Source organism: Plasmodium knowlesi (assembly GCF_000006355.2).
Source record: "Plasmodium knowlesi strain H genome assembly, chromosome: 5".
Lineage (NCBI taxonomy): Eukaryota > Apicomplexa > Aconoidasida > Haemosporida > Plasmodiidae > Plasmodium > Plasmodium knowlesi.
Genome location: NC_011906.2, coordinates 289,338 through 305,252, shown reverse-complemented (window position 1 = coordinate 305,252; position 15,915 = coordinate 289,338). Strand labels below are relative to the sequence as shown.

Below are 15,915 nucleotides of genomic sequence, written 5' to 3'. Positions count from 1 at the left end.
CTAAGTAGTCTTTCCTTACCCCTAAGTAGTCTTTCCTAACCCCTAAGTAGTCTTTCCTTACCCCTAAGTAGTCTTTCTATACCCCTAAGTAGTCTTTCCTTACCCCTAAACCCTCATTCCTTATCCCTACGTAGTCTTTCCTTACCCCTAAGTAGTCTTTCCTTACCCCTAAGTAGTCTTTCCTTACCCCTAAGTAGTCTTTCCTAACCCCTAAGTAGTCTTTCCTTACCCCTAAGTAGTCTTTCTATACCCCTAAGTAGTCTTTCCTTACCCCTAAACCCTCATTCCTTATCCCTACGTAGTCTTTCCTTACCCCTAAGTAGTCTTTCCTTACCGCTAAGTAGTCTTTCCTTACCCCTAAGTAGTCTTTCCTAACCCCTAAGTAGTCTTTCCTTACCCCTAAGTAGTCTTTCTATACCCCTAAGTAGTCTTTCCTTACCCCTAAACCCTCATTCCTTATCCCTACGTAGTCTTTCCTTACCCCTAAGTAGTCTTTCCTTAGCCCTAAGTAGTCTTTCCTTACCCCTAAGTAGTCTTTCTATACCCCTAAGTAGTCCTTCATTACCCCTATGTAGTCTTTCCTTACCCCTAAGTAGTCTTTCCTTACCCCTAAGTAGTCTTCCCTTTCCCCCCCCCCTAAGTAGTCTTCCCTTTCACCCCCCCCTAAGCAACCTTCTTTCCTTGAGGTGGTTAAGTACCAGGCCATATTGCTGTTCTCATAACCTAGGAAAGAACCTTTCCTTACCCCTAAACCTTCCTTCTTTAACCCTGAACACTCTTTCCTTTCCCCCTCCTGAAACACTCTTTCCCTCTACCCCCCCCTAAACACTCTTTCCTTACCCCCCCCACCTAAACACTCTTTCCTTATCCCCCCCCTTAAACACTCTTTCCTTACCCCCCCCTAAACCTTCCTTTTCCTTTCCTTCCACCCCCCAATAAACAATCTTTCCCTTCCCCACCCCCTAAACACTCTTTGTTGAACCCCCCCCCTTAAACACTCTTTCCTTTCCCCCCCCTAAGTACACATTCCTTCTCCCCCCCTAAACAACCCTTTCCTTTCCCCCCCCTAAACAACCCTTTCCTTCACCCAGCCTCCTGAACACTCTTTCCTTTCCCCCCCCATCCTAAACACTCTTTCCTTTCCCTAAGCACTCTTTCCTTACCCCTAAGTACTCTTTCCTTACCCCTAAGTACTCTTTCCTTACCCCTAAGTAGTCTTTCCTTACCCCTAAGTAGTCTTTCCTTACTCCTAAGTAGTCTTTCCTTACCCCCTAAGACATTCTTTCCTTACCCCTAAGTAGTCTTTCCTTACCCCTAAACCTCCTTCCCTTACCCCTAAGTAGTCTTTCCTTACCCCTAAGTAGTCTTTCCTTACCCCCTAAGACATTCTTTCCTTACCCCTAAGTAGTCTTTCCTTACCCCTAAGTAGTCTTTCCTTACCCCTAAGTAGTCTTTCCTTACCCCTAAGTAGTCTTTCCTTCCACCCCCTACCTTAAACGCACTTTCCTTCCTCCCCCACCCTGAACACTCCTTCCTTACCCCTTTCCTTTTCCTTCTCTTTCCCTTCAATTTCTTCCCTTCTCTTTCCTTCCCTTTCCCTTCTCCTTCCCTTCTTCTTATTCCTCCTCTTTTTCTTTTCCTCCTGTTCCCTTCCCTTCTTAATCCTTCCCCTTTTTCCTTCCTTTCTTTTGCCCTTCTCTTCTCTTTCATTCCTTCTCTTTCATTCATGTTCCATTTCCTTCCCTTCTTCTATTCCTTCCCCTTTCCTTCTATTCCTTTTCCTCCTCTTTCTATTCCTTCTTCTTTCCTTCCTCCTCCTTTTCCTTCCCCCTTTCCTTCATTCCTCTTCCTTCATTCCCTTCCATTCCTTCCCTCTCCTTCATTCCTTCTCTTTCATTCACTTCTCTTTCCTTCAATTCCCTTCCCTTCTCTTTCATTCCCTTTCCTTCTAATTCCCTTCCCTTCCCCCTCCTCCATTCCTTCTGCTTCCTTTTCCTTCCCCTTTTCCTTCCTTCCCCTTACTTCCTTCCCCTTACTTCCTTCCCCTTACTTCCTTCCCCTTTTCCTTCCTTCTCATTTCTTTCTCTTTCCTTCTCTTTCCTTCTATTCCTTTTCCTTCATCCCCCTTCTTTCATTCCTTTTCCTTCCTTCATTCCTTCCCCTTCCTTCCATTCTTCCCTCCTCTTCCCCCTAAACCTTCTTTTTCCTTCTACTCCTTTCCCTTTCTTTCCTTCTTATTCCTTCCACCTCCTTCATTCCTTCCCTTCCTATTTCTTCTCCTTCAATTCATTCCTTCCCGTCCTTCCCCTTCCATTTCTATTGCTTTCCTTTTATTACATTAATAATGTACTATATTCATACATTAATACATTAATCATGTATTAAGGGTGTAATAATTTAATGATGCAATAAGGATGTAATACTTACCTTTCTTTTCCTTCGATATCGTCTCTAAGGTCTGCATTAGTGTCGTCAGATTTGAAGTGTCCACTGCACCAGTAGTCTCGTTCACTAATACTGACAGTACTGAATTCAGTTGGTCTTTCTCCATGGTGTAACTGCCGTCAGTTAATACTTGCGCCATGGTTGGTAGGCCAGGAGTGGACGTGGTGTTCTGCGGGCCCACCTTAACGAAAGATGCTAAACTGTCTGCATTTTCCTTTAAATATTTTTTTTTGGCTTCTTCCTCATTCCTATTCTCTTCCGGTTTTTTACAGACCCTTTGCCACCTATTCTTCCACAATTTCCCTACCCTATAGCCTGACGCATCATATCTCTTCGTATCCCCACTCACCCCGTCATTCCTTTTTCCCTGTGCCCAATCTCTGATTTTACTGCCTAGAATGGATTTACCGAGCATTAAATGCACGGGGCTAACGTTCTCACATTTTCCCAAGTTCTGGGCAACCCCGTTGTGCGCCCTTAACCTCCCTTCCACCTCAGATGATATTTTACTTACGACTTTCTCCAGATGACAGTGATCCCCGTATAGTTCGTTCAATGCGACAGCCCCAACAACACAACGTGGGTACCATTCATGTGGTTCGATGGATGTTTCGAATTTTAGTTTCTTCCCCGTTGTCGTTCCCACGCCCGCCGTAAAATACCTCAGTTCGACTACTCCCTTACATAAATCTTTTAAATATTCATTATTAAAGGAGTCATTCCCCTCCAGAACCTTCGTTACATCATCTCCACAGATGCCCGTCATTTCCAGCGCTTCCGCCTGTGACAGGGACTGCTCTAATTTGTTCCACGCATCCAAGAGATCTTTCTTCATTTTGTCCTACATCACGGAAAAAAGGGAAAAGATATAAAATATACGTATACATATACATATATACATATATATGTGTACGTATATAAGTACATATATATGGATGTACTAATATACATATGTATGCACATATGTACATATGTATATATTCACTTACCGTAATTTCCTTCGTCCCCCCCCCGGCACTCTGTACTAGCTGCGCCGCCTGCGCAGTCTTCTTCATCCATTCTTCCAACAATCCACTACTTACTGTCGTCATCGTGCATACTACAATTTATACATATTATAGATATATATATATATATACAAATATATATATGTTATGTATTATATATAGAAATAAAAGGGAAATTAAGAAAAAAAAAAAAAAAAAAGAAGGAAACATATTCTTCCTTTTTTTTCCTTCTTTCCTTTTCCATTCCTTCATTTCTTCCTTACAGAACCTTCTTTTTCTTCCTCTTTTACTCTTCCTTTCTTCTTTTCCTTTTTTTCTTTCTTCATAACTTCCTTCTCCTTCCTTTTTCTTCCCCTTAAACCTTCCTTCTTTTCTTTCTTCCTTCTTTTCTCCTTCCTTTCTTCCTTCTTCTTCTCTTTCCCTCCTCTAAAACCTTCCTTCTTCTTTCTCCCTTAAATCTTCCTTCTTTTCCTTCTTTAAAGCTTCCTTTTCCTTCCTCTTTCTTCTCCTTAAACCTACTTTCTCTTTTCATTCAATCTTCCTTCTTTTTCTTCCTTCTTTTTCTTCCTTCTTTTTCTTCCTTCTTTTTCTTCCTTCTTTTTCTTCCTTCTTTTTCTTCCTTCTTTTTTCTTCCTACATTCCTTCCTTCTTTTTTTCTTCTCTTCCTTAAATCTTCTTTCTCTTTTCATTCAATCTTCCTTCTTTTCTCCCTTAATCCTTTCTTCTTTTCTTCTTTTCTTCTTTTTTTTTTTTTTCTTCTTTTTTTTTTTTTTCTTCTTCTCTTCCTCCTTTTCTTCCTTCTTTTCTTCTCTCCCTCTCCTTCCTTTGAACCTTTTTTCTTTTCTTTCTTCCTTAAACCTTCCTTTTTTTTCTTCCTTCCTTAAACCATTCTTTTTCTTCCTTCCTTAAACCATTCTTTTTTCTTCCTTCCTTCATTCATTCTTTACTCTTCCTTCCTTAAACCTTCCTTCTTTCCTTCTTTACTCTTCCTCCAAAATCGTCCCCCTCCTTCATTCCATCTTCTCATTCCTTCTCCTCATTCCTTAACCACATCCCCTCTCCTCATTTGCTTATCCACATCCCTTCCCTGCTCATTCCTTAACCACATCCCCTCTCCTCATTTGCTTATCCACATCCCTTCCCTGCTCATTCCTTAACCACATCCCCTCTCCTCATTTGCTTATCCACATCCCTTCCCTGCTCATTCCTTATCCACATCCCTTCTCCTCATTCCTTCCCTGCTCATTCCTTATCCACATTCCTTTTCCTTTCATTCCTTATTCCTCATTCCTTATTCCTCATTCCTTCTCGTCATTCTTTATCCACATCCCTTCTCCTCATTCCTTCTCCTCATTCTTTCTCCTCATTCTTTCTCCTCACTCCTTCATTCATTATCCTCATTCCTTATTCCTCATCCCTTATCCACATTCCTTCCCCGCTCATTCCTTCTCCTCATTCCTTATACACATCCCTTATCCACATCCCTTCTCCTTTCATTCCTTCCTCCTCATTCGTTATCCACATTCCTTCTCCTCATTCCCTATCCACATCCCTTCTCCTCATTCCTTATCTACATTCCTTATCCGCATCCCTTATCCATATTCATTCCCTGCTCATCCTTCCTTGCTTCCTTTCTTAATGACCTTTCTATTCCATCCTTCCTTAAAGACATTTCTATTCCTTCCTTAAACCTTCTTCTTTTTCTGCCTCCCTTCCTAAGGGGCATTTCCTTCCTGTCCTCCTTTCCTAAAGGACATTTCTATTCCTTCCTTAAACCACTCTTCTTTTTCTGCCTCCTTTCCTAAAAGACATTTCTATTCCTTCCTTAAAACATTCTTTTTCTTCCTTCCTTAAACCTTCCTTTTTTCTTCCTTCCTTAAACCACTCTTTTTCTTCCTTCCTTAAACCTTCCTTCTTTTTTCCTTCCTTAAACCACTCTTTTTCTTCCTTCTTTTTCTTCCTTCCTTAAATCTTCCTTACTTATTCTTCCTTAAAACTTCCTTTCCTTCCTTCTTTACTCTTCCTTCCTTAAACCTTCGTTCTTTACTTTTCCTTACTTAAACCATTCCTTTTTTCTTCCTTCCTTAAACCATTCCTTTTTTCTTCCTTCCTTAAACCATTCCTTTTTTCTTCCTTCCTTAAACCTTCATTACTCTTCCTTCTTCTCTTCCTTCTTCACTCTTCCTTCTTTTACTCTTCCTTCTTTTACTCTTCCTTCTTTAAAACTTCCTTCTTTACACTTCCTTCTTTACCCTTCCTTCCTTAAACCACTCTTTTTCTTCCTTCCTTAAACCTTCCTTTTTCTTCCTTCCTTAAACCTTCCTTTTTCTTCCTTCATTACTCTTCCTTCCTTAAACCATTCTTTTTCTTCCTTCCTTAAACCACTCTTTTTCTTCCTTCCTTAAACCTTCCTTCATTACTCTTCCTTCCTCAAAACATCTTTACTCTTCCTGTAGTCCTTTTCTTCCCTTAAACCTTCTTCTTTTCCCTCCGTCATTCCGTCCTTCCTTCCCTACTTGCTTCATTTCTTCCTTAAACCTTCTTCTGCCTCCTTTCCTAGAAGACATTTCTATTCCTTCCTTAAACCACTCATCTTTTCCTGCCTCCTTTCCTAAAAAACATTTGCTTCCTTTCTTCCTAAAAGACATTTCTATTCCTTCCTTAAAACTTCTTCTTTTTCTTCCTTCCTTAAACCTTCCTTTTTTTCCTTTCTTCCTTCTTTACTCTTCCTTCTTTTCTTCCTTCTCCTCATTCCTTCCCTGCTCATTCCATATCCACATTCGTTCTACTCCTTCCTTATGCACATTCCTTATCCACATCCCTTCCCTCCTCATTTTCTTCTCCTCATTCCTTATCCACATTCCTTCTCCTCCTTCATTCCTTATCCACATCCCTTCTCCTCATTCCTTATCCACATCCCTTCTCCTCATTCCTTATCCACATTCCTTATCCACATTCCTTATCCACATCCCTTATCCACATCCCTTATCCACATTCCTTCTCCTCATTCCTTATCCACATTCCTTCTCCTCATTCCTTATCCACATTCCTTCCCTGCTCATTCCTTATCCACATCCCTTCTCCTAATTCCTTAAAGACATTTCTATTCCTTCCTTCCCTAAAGACTTTCCACTCCTTCCTTCCATAAAGACTTTTCTATTCCTTTTTTCCTCAAAGACTTTTCTATTCCTTCCATGAAGACTTTTCTATTCCTTCCTTAAACCACTCTTCTTTTTCTGCCTCCTTTCCTAAAAGACATTTTTCCCTTTTCCTTTTCCTCCCATGCTTTGCTTCGATTCTTCTACATTTTTTCCACTTCTTCTTCCTTCCAGAAGTAACATAGACATAGAGTGTCGGGTTCCGGGTTTAGGGTTTTTGGGTTCCGGGTTTTTGGGTTCCGGGTTTTTGGGTTCCGGGTTTTTTGGGTTCCGGTTTCTTAGGGTTCCGGGTTTTTTGGGTTCCGGGTTTTTGGGTTCCGGGTTTTTTGGGTTCCGGGTTTTTGGGTTCCGGGTTTTTGGGTTGCGGGTTTTGGGGTTCCGGGTTTCTGGGTTCCGGGTTTTTTGGGTTCCGGGTTTCTGGGTTCCGGGTTTTTGGGTTCCGGGTTTAGGGTTTAGGGTTTAGGGTTCAATGTTCAGAGTTCATGAATTGTGGTCCAGAGATCCGTTCTCATGATTTCCATGGTCCAGGGTTTAGTTTTTTCGGTCCAGAAATGAAGAACCTTTTGGGGGGGAAAGGTTCTACGGGGGGTAGAATATTTGTTTGGGGGTCCAAAAATTACAGGAATTAGCACAACAAGCAACCCTACTACAAGAACTATTACTACCACGACATGAGGTGTTCAGAAGACCGTAATAATATTATCCTTCCCCCCATCCCCTTCACCTTAAAAGTATATGAGGAAGAATGGGATGTGTATTTTCTTCACACTGAACACGCATACTCTCCCGTGTGCATGTCCTCCGCATCCCTACATGGTGTGTTTAAAACACCCTAGTGATGAAGGAAATGGGTCCTTCTTCATTATGTAGTAAATTGTCAAAAAAAAAAAAGAGGAAAAGACAGATAAAAAAAAATTTCTTCCACTCCGCAGGTCACTTGTTCTTCCTGCGCAGGTCGCGCCCACTCTGCTCGCCGTTATCCCCCAATTCCACCTCGCGACTACTATCTCTGTCCCTACCAACTCGTCGTCCCCCCCTCTGGGGCAAGGAAAGAATTTCACTGCTGGACGGTTCTTTCATATTGCTAGTGCGGTGTGCATTCTCATGCTGAGGTATGCAACAAAAGGGATGTATCCTATGCGCCGGGATAGGTTCTCCTATGTGGGCAAAATAAAATGAGCTCTAAAAAGTGCATTACAACGTGGACACAATCACGATATTCTAAAGTTGCCAAAAAAAAAAAAAAAACCTGAACAAGTCAGCCATTTTACACAAAGAAAAAACTCAAGAAGTTAGCTACTACTTGTCACAAAAAAAAAAAAAAAAAAAAAAAAAAAACAAATAAGAATTTGAAAAAAAAAAAAAATTTTTTTTTCTTTATTTTTTAATTTCTTACCAAATTTGTGGAAATAAAAAACTCGTGATAGGGAAGGCTGAAATTGATTTCAGTGAATTTGTGTCTACCTCTTTTTAGTTGTATAAATTCTCCCATATCATTTTAAAAAATATTCGCAACTGTGGAACTCCTCACTTGAAGGTACGTTCTGGCATCATGAGGGGTGGGGTACACGACATCAGCACAGTGTCGGTAAACAGTGGGGCTGAGTCCCTCCCCACTCGCAGTTCTCCCCTGCCACCACGTGGGAGGACCTCCAGCGGGGAAACGAACGAGGCTAGCAAAAATGATAGTGATGGAGGCGGCAGTGGGAGCATGGAAAGGAGTAGCATCTCGAATGAAGAAATGAATGGGGCGGTTCACATATCGGAGAACAGCACAACCAACTTAGATAAGGTAAACAAGTTGATTAGCAAAGGTCAGAAATATGATCAACACATTTGTTCCTGCGATAACTCTATTGCTGCGTTAGAAAGGTCAATAAATAGTTCGCTCCAGAAGTTGAGACAGATGAATCGCCCGCGATGGCGCCATGGACCCAGTGGGCCCAATGCGTACGGTGCCAGTATACAAGGGGAACCACGGAAGGGGGCCCAAGTGGTACAGAGAAACAGGGAGGATGAAGGCACTCAGAGTGGAAATCCTCATTGCGCTAAGGAAATCACGCAGACGTATCATTTGCCAAAAAAAATAAACAGAGGGAAAAAGAAAAAAGAAGTTCATGATTCAGCATTGGAAGTACAATCAGTTATTCGAAATATAGAGAAAGCAATAAAAAACGGAGAAATGATACAACATATGAACAAGTCTTTTTTGCAACAAAGCGATGAGGAAGGGGTAAATGAGGGAGGGCACCCAACAAGACGTACGCACGTGCTGACGTCAAGGAGGCGATATGAAACGGTTAACAAACTGAAGGAACGTTCCAACCGTAAGGGAGGCAAATATACTGCGAGGCAAGCGGAATGGCATCCTGCAGAAGAACAAAACGATCAAAGCAGTCATCGCATTAATTACAACATGCAAGTCGTTATGGAGAAAAACAACTGTAAAGTTGGGATACCATCAAATGGGGAATTACGAACCGAAAATAATTTTCACCCAACATGCGGGGCGTTAAGCAAGATGAACTGGACACTTGAACACAATCGAATGGAATACCCTGTTCAAGGGGATGAACTTATCGAACCGTCCATGATGTCACTTCGACCTTTACCCCCCATCAGTCCGCAGTCTGCATACGAATGGGACGACTATCACCGTGTGGGAAGTTACGCCACTCCGTCGCTGACTCCACACGATGCTTGTACCGTTTCGCAAAAAAGGGGAGAGATGTATACAACGGGGCCCCCCTCCTCCTGGGGGGGGAGAAACTACACTCACATGGCACAAAAAAAATGGGTGAATGGAAATGACCAAATGAGGACACACTTGGCAAGAATGGAGTTTCCTACCGGAGTTCCCACCAATGTTGCATATACTCACTCGTACTCCATGCAAGAAGAAGAAAATTTTCTCTTTCGCTCTATAAATGGAAGAGGTCCAAAAGGGAGTGAAATGGAAAACCTCCTGGATACAGGCGCTGGGATTTTCTCCCAAGCGTCAGATTGCAACTGGAGAGGAGTTACAACAGAAGTCATACACACAAGGGGCATCAACCTTCTCAGTGACTTCGCACCGAGTGGACTACCCAACCCATTGCAGCAGGCACAACTTTCATCACAATATGGCTGCGTTCTAAAAAAGAAAAAAACTGGAGAAGGGGAAATAACACCACATGATGATCATGGAGATGTGCACACGGACGAAAGGAAAAGTATTCATTCGAAAATGAAAAAAATTTCAAGTGAAAAAAATGGAACCACTAACGAGTTAGAAACTATTCACAAGTTGGTGGAGGATATGCAGAACTTGCAGCTCGTTATTAAAGAATTAACCGGTACAATGGTCAATAGTGCTCACAAAGGGGTAAGGAACCATGGGGATCCAAACACAATTGAACAGGTCTACCCCCAAGGAGGGCCAAACAAAGATAATACAATGCATGATGGGAATGACTCAAATAGAAATTTGTGCTCTGTCGACGTGGAAAAATACGAAGAGAAAATTGCCAACCTTGTACATGAACTAATGAACACTAAACTGCTGTTGGCACAAAGTGAAACAAAGCGCGAGGAGGATATTAACGAGATGAATCGGCGGTCCGCCAGTTAACTACAAACGCCCGTCTGCAGATACAGAAATGACTTACGGGTGATTGACGAAACACATTTGTACGTAGAAGAGTGCTCAGGCAATGCCACTCCGAGCTATGGGCATAATGACAAAGAAACAAAAAATGACCATCACCACCACGACCCCTTAAGAACTTCTCCATCTATACGGAACACAAAGAAGTTAATGTAATGTGGAAAGGGAGGGGGGAACCTGTCGAAGGCCCTGCTTGTGGAACACCACTTTGCGAACTTCGGAAGGGACAAATGGGTAAAAACAAAGAGGGGTGAAAAAAAAAAAAGTTCATATGAGCATAACCCCCAGTGCATATCATATGTATCTTCTTGTGCCACATATATGGATCTCCTCATTTCGCCTGTTAATCGCACATAAAAGGCTTAAAATGTATATGTACATATGTATAACGTGCATGGCGCGGAACGGTATGCACCGTGGCGGTTTGCTGCTCCCCTTGAAAAGTGCTCTTCCGGCCAAGCGGTCAAGGAAGTAGAAAAAGAGGAAGCACTTCTCCTCAATAGTGCCCGAATAGTACAACTGCATATATATATGCATTTTCGCAAATGCTCCTGAATTTGCCATTTCCTATAATGAGTCTCCCTTTTCCATCCCGATCGTATTTTCCTTCGTTGCCTACATGCCTAATGCTGCATGTGTGCCAGATGGGCACTTGGTGTACATGTACACATTCTGCAAAACATTTTAAGTGTTTTTTTTTTTTTCACCTATAATATGGGCTTCCACTTGGAACGCAGCGTTAGTTGAGAAGCACACATACGTATTCAATATGTATTCATATATGTTTTCAGATATGCATGTGGAAGGAGGTGAAATTATATGTAACTCAGGTGAAGGTTACACAGTGGTCCCCAAACCTGTTTACACCCCATGGGCTATACTTTTGAACGTGTTGACACTTCCTGTGTCAATTTCTTGCGCAGAAAAAAAAAAAAAAATCTTAAAATAAAACCACGTGCAGAAGTAATGGTGGACGGATGATGTGAAGAAGTTTTACATTCATATCTTCCTTTTTTTTTTTTTTTCCGTTACATTTTATATATATATATATTTTTATTTTTTTTTGAGGGGGGAATACCTGCATGCGCGTACGTTCATCTGCCCTTGGGGCACCGCTGAGAATGGCACTTTGAAGAAGCAGCAAAAAAGGAAAAAAAAAAAAAAAAAAAAGTACGGCAAAATTTTACTTCCACTTTGTTACGCATATACGAATATATTTTTCCGTTTGGATAATTTGCCCTATCTTTCGGACGGAAAAATATATGCGTACAAAAGGATGACAAGGTTTAAATTGCAAAAAAAAAAAAAAAAAAAAAAAAAAAAAAAAAAAAAAAAAACATGCAGAAAAGGAAGCAGTGACGAACCCACACTAAATTGACATGCATTCTCCAGGCGTACATTTCGCGATTATCGGAATAGCAGACGTATATGAGATGATGTATGTATGTGCTTGTTGACCACAGCTCCTTCCCTGCACAAAAAGGACTAATTTTTACCAACCCACTCATACGCGAATTCGCATGAGAGAATGTACAAGGCAGAGAAAAAGATCGTTGGCGGGAGTATATACATTACCAATGCACATATACCAATTGAACCATACTTGCGTGGAGTTTAACAGTTTTTTTTTTTTTTTTTTTTTTTTTTTTCCCCACCGGCAGAGCAGTGTTGCTTTGCCAACTTTTTGCTTCTTTAAAACACCTTTGCGCTGTGTAGCTCTCTCTCCTTCAGCTTCCTCTCTTATTGTAGCTTCACTTTCTTTAGGAGAATTTTCTTGCGCGAGTTAATTTCTGCTCCCACACTGGAACCCTAAAAAAGTACCTACCTGTGGTTGACGGTTCACGGTTGACGCGTCCTCACGGCCAAGCGTATAATACATATATTGATACTTATAAATTCCCCCTCACGAACGCACGCACGCACTTATGCGCGACCCCAGACAAAATGGATTCGCCGAAAGATGAGGCCCCCGAGAAAGTGGAGGCGGAAACCACGAACAAGGAACAAAAGGGGGGAGCGAAAAATGAGAAAAAATCGGGAAATGCAAAAAAAAACAGAAGGAAAAATTCTATGAGGAAATCCAAAAAAAAAGGATCCCTATCTTCGAAAAATGGGCAAAAGAATTACAGAAAAATGCAAAAGAGCAATCCTGCCAGTAGCCCCAATTCATTGCCCATTTGTCCTCCACCACCCCCTCCTCCTCCACCTCCACCCCCTATAACAAGAGATGGAGAGGACAGCTATAAATTCAGGAACGGTTCCAACATGGGCTTATTAAACCTATGCCCAATTCCTGGAGGCTCCGCTGGTGGGATGCCCAACCCCATGTCCAGCTCGATTCCCCCACCAAATCATCCAATGATGAACCCACCACCCAGTTACCATCACAATATGAACATGGGTCCCCCTACCACTGGACCCTTACCTCCCATGAACGCCAGAAATGTTCCACACAATCCGAACATAAAAACAGCCAATGTCAATCTCAGCTGCAGCACTAATTGTAATATGCAAATGAATTCTTCCAATTTTCAGTCAAACATGTACTACAGTAATAACTCCAAAAAAAATTATAAAGTGAATAACGTAATGGAAAATGAAACTTATGTGTCAACTCCAACGTTGAGGCCAGCTCCTCATCACCAAAACAACAGTCCTATGAGCATGAATGTAGAAAAAAGGAACATGTTGATGTCCAATAGTTATATGCACCAAAGTGGTGAGTATACCTATATGGACATGGAACAACAACAGAGTAGCAGCGTGAAAAAAAACCTTCCCCCACAGAGCATCAAACAAAGTTACACGAATATGCCTCTCTCTGCAAACCCAAATTATTATGTGTATAAGCCACCGGGGGAAGCGAGTACGAGAAGCTGCTTCCCTGTTGCAGTTGTGAAGTTGGCACAATTTCACCCATGCATATTTTTGCATGCCTCTGTTTCCATGCTAAGTTGGTGCCCTTTTTACACATAAATATGTTTTCTCTCCATGGCCCCTTTCGTAGCTATATCGAAGCTTCCAACAAACGAATATGGCGACGATAAACAAATGTACGGGACTTATCCCAACTCCATTGAAGATAGCAGTATTCCCAAATATTATCAGCCCAGGGCTTTTGGAAGTGATCCTAGTAATACAGTGATTAGATAACTAGCCAGTTATTCGAACGGGACCCCTTTTTTTTTCTTTTTTCTGTAGTAATTAATATGGGAAATGTTTGAAAGTAGTGTACTCCATCATCACAGTGTTAATTTTTTTTTTTTTTTTTTTTTTCTTTCTTTTCTCATCTAGATATCAATATGTGGGGAGGCACCATGGGCGCGTCCATCCCAAATGCCCCATATGATAGCAGCTTAGCGAATATGAAGTATCCCATGTGTAATAAATTTTTCTTTCCCGAGTGTGCATTAACATTGTGCGAGTATACTGCGCCTGTGTAGGGCGTAACCCAGTGATTAGTAGCTCATCGAGTCATCATGTTTATACGTGCCGTTTACATTTTCTTTTCTTTTACATTACCCTTATTTTTTTCCCATTTAGATGACCAAAGTTCAGATAAAATGAAGTTCAACAAGTACAAAGACAAAATGGGGAGAATGTCCAACCAACCCTTTGACAGCAGGCCGCATAACATAATTGTCACGAATGTGAGTTTTCTACATTGTATTCATTTAGCCCTCCTTACCGCCTATAGATGCATATTTGTGTATACCCATGTAGTTTACGTGTTAACACGCATAACCATATTTTACCCCGCAGATTCCGAAAAATCTTAGTTCCGGAGAAATTTTGGAAACCTTCAGATTCATGGGGAACATTCTTCGAGCAGATATTATGCTAACCAGCAAGGTAGGAATATTTTGAGCCCTGACAAAATGGCTACATTTTTTTTTTTTTTTTTTTTTTTTTTTTTTTTTTTTTTTTTTTTTTTTTTTTTTCGTTAAAGTGACAATTTGGCTAGCTGGCTTTGCACACACACACGTAGACAACTTTTTTTTTTTTCGTTGGTTTGTTCTTTTTTCCCGCAGGGCGAGCATTCAGGCTGCGCATGCTTAACCTTTCCGGACTTTGAATCGGCCGCCTTTGCAGCTAGTAAGATATTAAGAACGAACAACTGTGTAAAAAGAATCCTTTTGAGGGGAGCGAGATCATGAAAGAAGTTGCGCCTCTCCATCATGAGTGTGTATGCGTGTTGACCAGTTGAACAGAAGTTATGTGTGCGGCCCGTACAATGCTTGTTTGGTGTTCATCCTTTGAAATTACCACCCTCCCCTTTTTTTTCCCTTAAGGTCGTTATGATGGTGGCATGTTGAACAATCAGAAAATAAAAATGTTTGTAGAGTAAGGTGTGGCTTGCGGAAGTTTGTGTGCGTATGTATGCATGTGTGAATATAATATATGTTCTCATGTGCATGTGCATACACCTTCATGTGTTTGTGAGAGCGGCATGGGCACTGGAAAAAGCACCGATGATGCATGTCATTGAAACCGGTTAACAAGAAGGCGAAGTGCCCTTCCCCTACAGCCCCGTGGAGGTGGTTTATAGCTCTCCCCCTCATTCATGTAACTCGGTACAATAGTGACGATGGTGTGCATGTGCGAATGTGGGTACGTGTTCCCAAATAGGTAGACGTGTGCTCCTGTATAGGAGTAGATGCGTATGCTGTCATATTTACACGCCTATCGTTATATATCCATGTTTGTTTATGCCCCCACGGGTGCGAGAGGAATGTGCACCCGCGCTCCAGGTAGCCTAGCAGAGTTAAGCGCTCATCCGTGTTATGTCGCATGCCTATTTTCTTTCCTATGTGCGTCCACGCATGAGCATCAGCATGTACACACTTGAACTCGCCCGAACGAACGTGGAGAAGCACCTCTCCCTGTGTTATGGACCCATAGCTCTCGATTCACTTACACGTGTATATATGTAGCATGGTGCATATGTTTATGCGTTTATATACGTAACTATACCATGGACAGAAATGGTCTGTCCTTATATTTTTATTTTTTTTTCGTACATTTGAAGAATTAAAGTAAAGGATTTATCCATTTATAACCCCTTCAGTCCCTACATTTCCATTCACCAAAATTACATTCATGTCTTTAAAAGAAGTTCTTGTTAATTACAAATCTAATTAATACATATTCCATTCCTTGGGCCTTTTTAAATTTGCCACTTCAAATTATTTGATGCTTTTTAATTTTCCCCCTTTTTTGTGTGTATGCGTTGGTGGGTGGTATGGTTGATAGTCGTACTGGGGAGTTGTTAGTCGGCACTGGTAACCTATTCGCGCTTTCTCGCCATTTGTTGCGGTTAGCCCATTGGGCGAATCGGCCTCGTGCCAAATGCACCTGTAGCTGATGGTGTAACGAGGAGAGATGCCAACATGTGTGAACTCACCTATGCATTTATTCCCATGCCATGGGTGCGCACTTATATAAGTTGGCTTTCTTCTTTTTCCTGCTACCATCGAGCGTCGAATGCGCACCCCTCGATTGCTATACGAGCGAATGGACGTGCTCACGGTAGGGATTAGGTGAGTGCAGTGGTGAAGACCGGTATGTATATGCATGCATATATGTATGCATAACTGTATATGTCCTTGCATAAATATATCTACTTAGTGCGCGTACCTTGCGCCTGTTTCAAGGGAAA

At 41.6% G+C, this 15,915-nt stretch overlaps 3 protein-coding genes across 3 annotated transcripts in view; 2 read left to right on the top strand and 1 right to left on the bottom strand.

The window, feature by feature from the left end:
• PKNH_0507800 (205 kda pk1(b+)1+ sicavar antigen) overlaps positions 1 to 3,536 on the bottom strand; it is a gene marked incomplete at both ends in the record, with an annotated part of 15,001 nt that extends 11,465 nt beyond the window's left edge. Inside the window, 2 exons of the mRNA XM_039113905.1 lie at positions 2,428 to 3,286; positions 3,435 to 3,536. Of these exons, the coding sequence (XP_038969516.1) occupies positions 2,428 to 3,286; positions 3,435 to 3,536 (961 nt within the window). The remainder of the gene's footprint in view (positions 1 to 2,427; positions 3,287 to 3,434) is intronic.
• Positions 3,537 to 8,162: 4,626 nt separating this feature from the next.
• PKNH_0507700 (uncharacterized protein) lies at positions 8,163 to 10,220 on the top strand (the record flags this gene model as incomplete). Its single annotated transcript, XM_002258175.1, has 1 exon — positions 8,163 to 10,220. One exon carries the CDS (start codon positions 8,163 to 8,165, stop codon positions 10,218 to 10,220), a length of 2,058 nt encoding a protein of 685 aa, XP_002258211.1.
• A 1,980-nt stretch (positions 10,221 to 12,200) lies between these two features.
• PKNH_0507600 (RNA-binding protein, putative) lies at positions 12,201 to 14,604 on the top strand (the record flags this gene model as incomplete). Its single annotated transcript, XM_039113904.1, has 7 exons — positions 12,201 to 12,975; positions 13,264 to 13,389; positions 13,551 to 13,637; positions 13,800 to 13,906; positions 14,019 to 14,108; positions 14,288 to 14,351; positions 14,549 to 14,604. 7 exons carry the CDS (start codon positions 12,201 to 12,203, stop codon positions 14,602 to 14,604), a joined length of 1,305 nt encoding a protein of 434 aa, XP_038969515.1.
• Between the last annotated feature and the right edge of the window lie 1,311 nt (positions 14,605 to 15,915).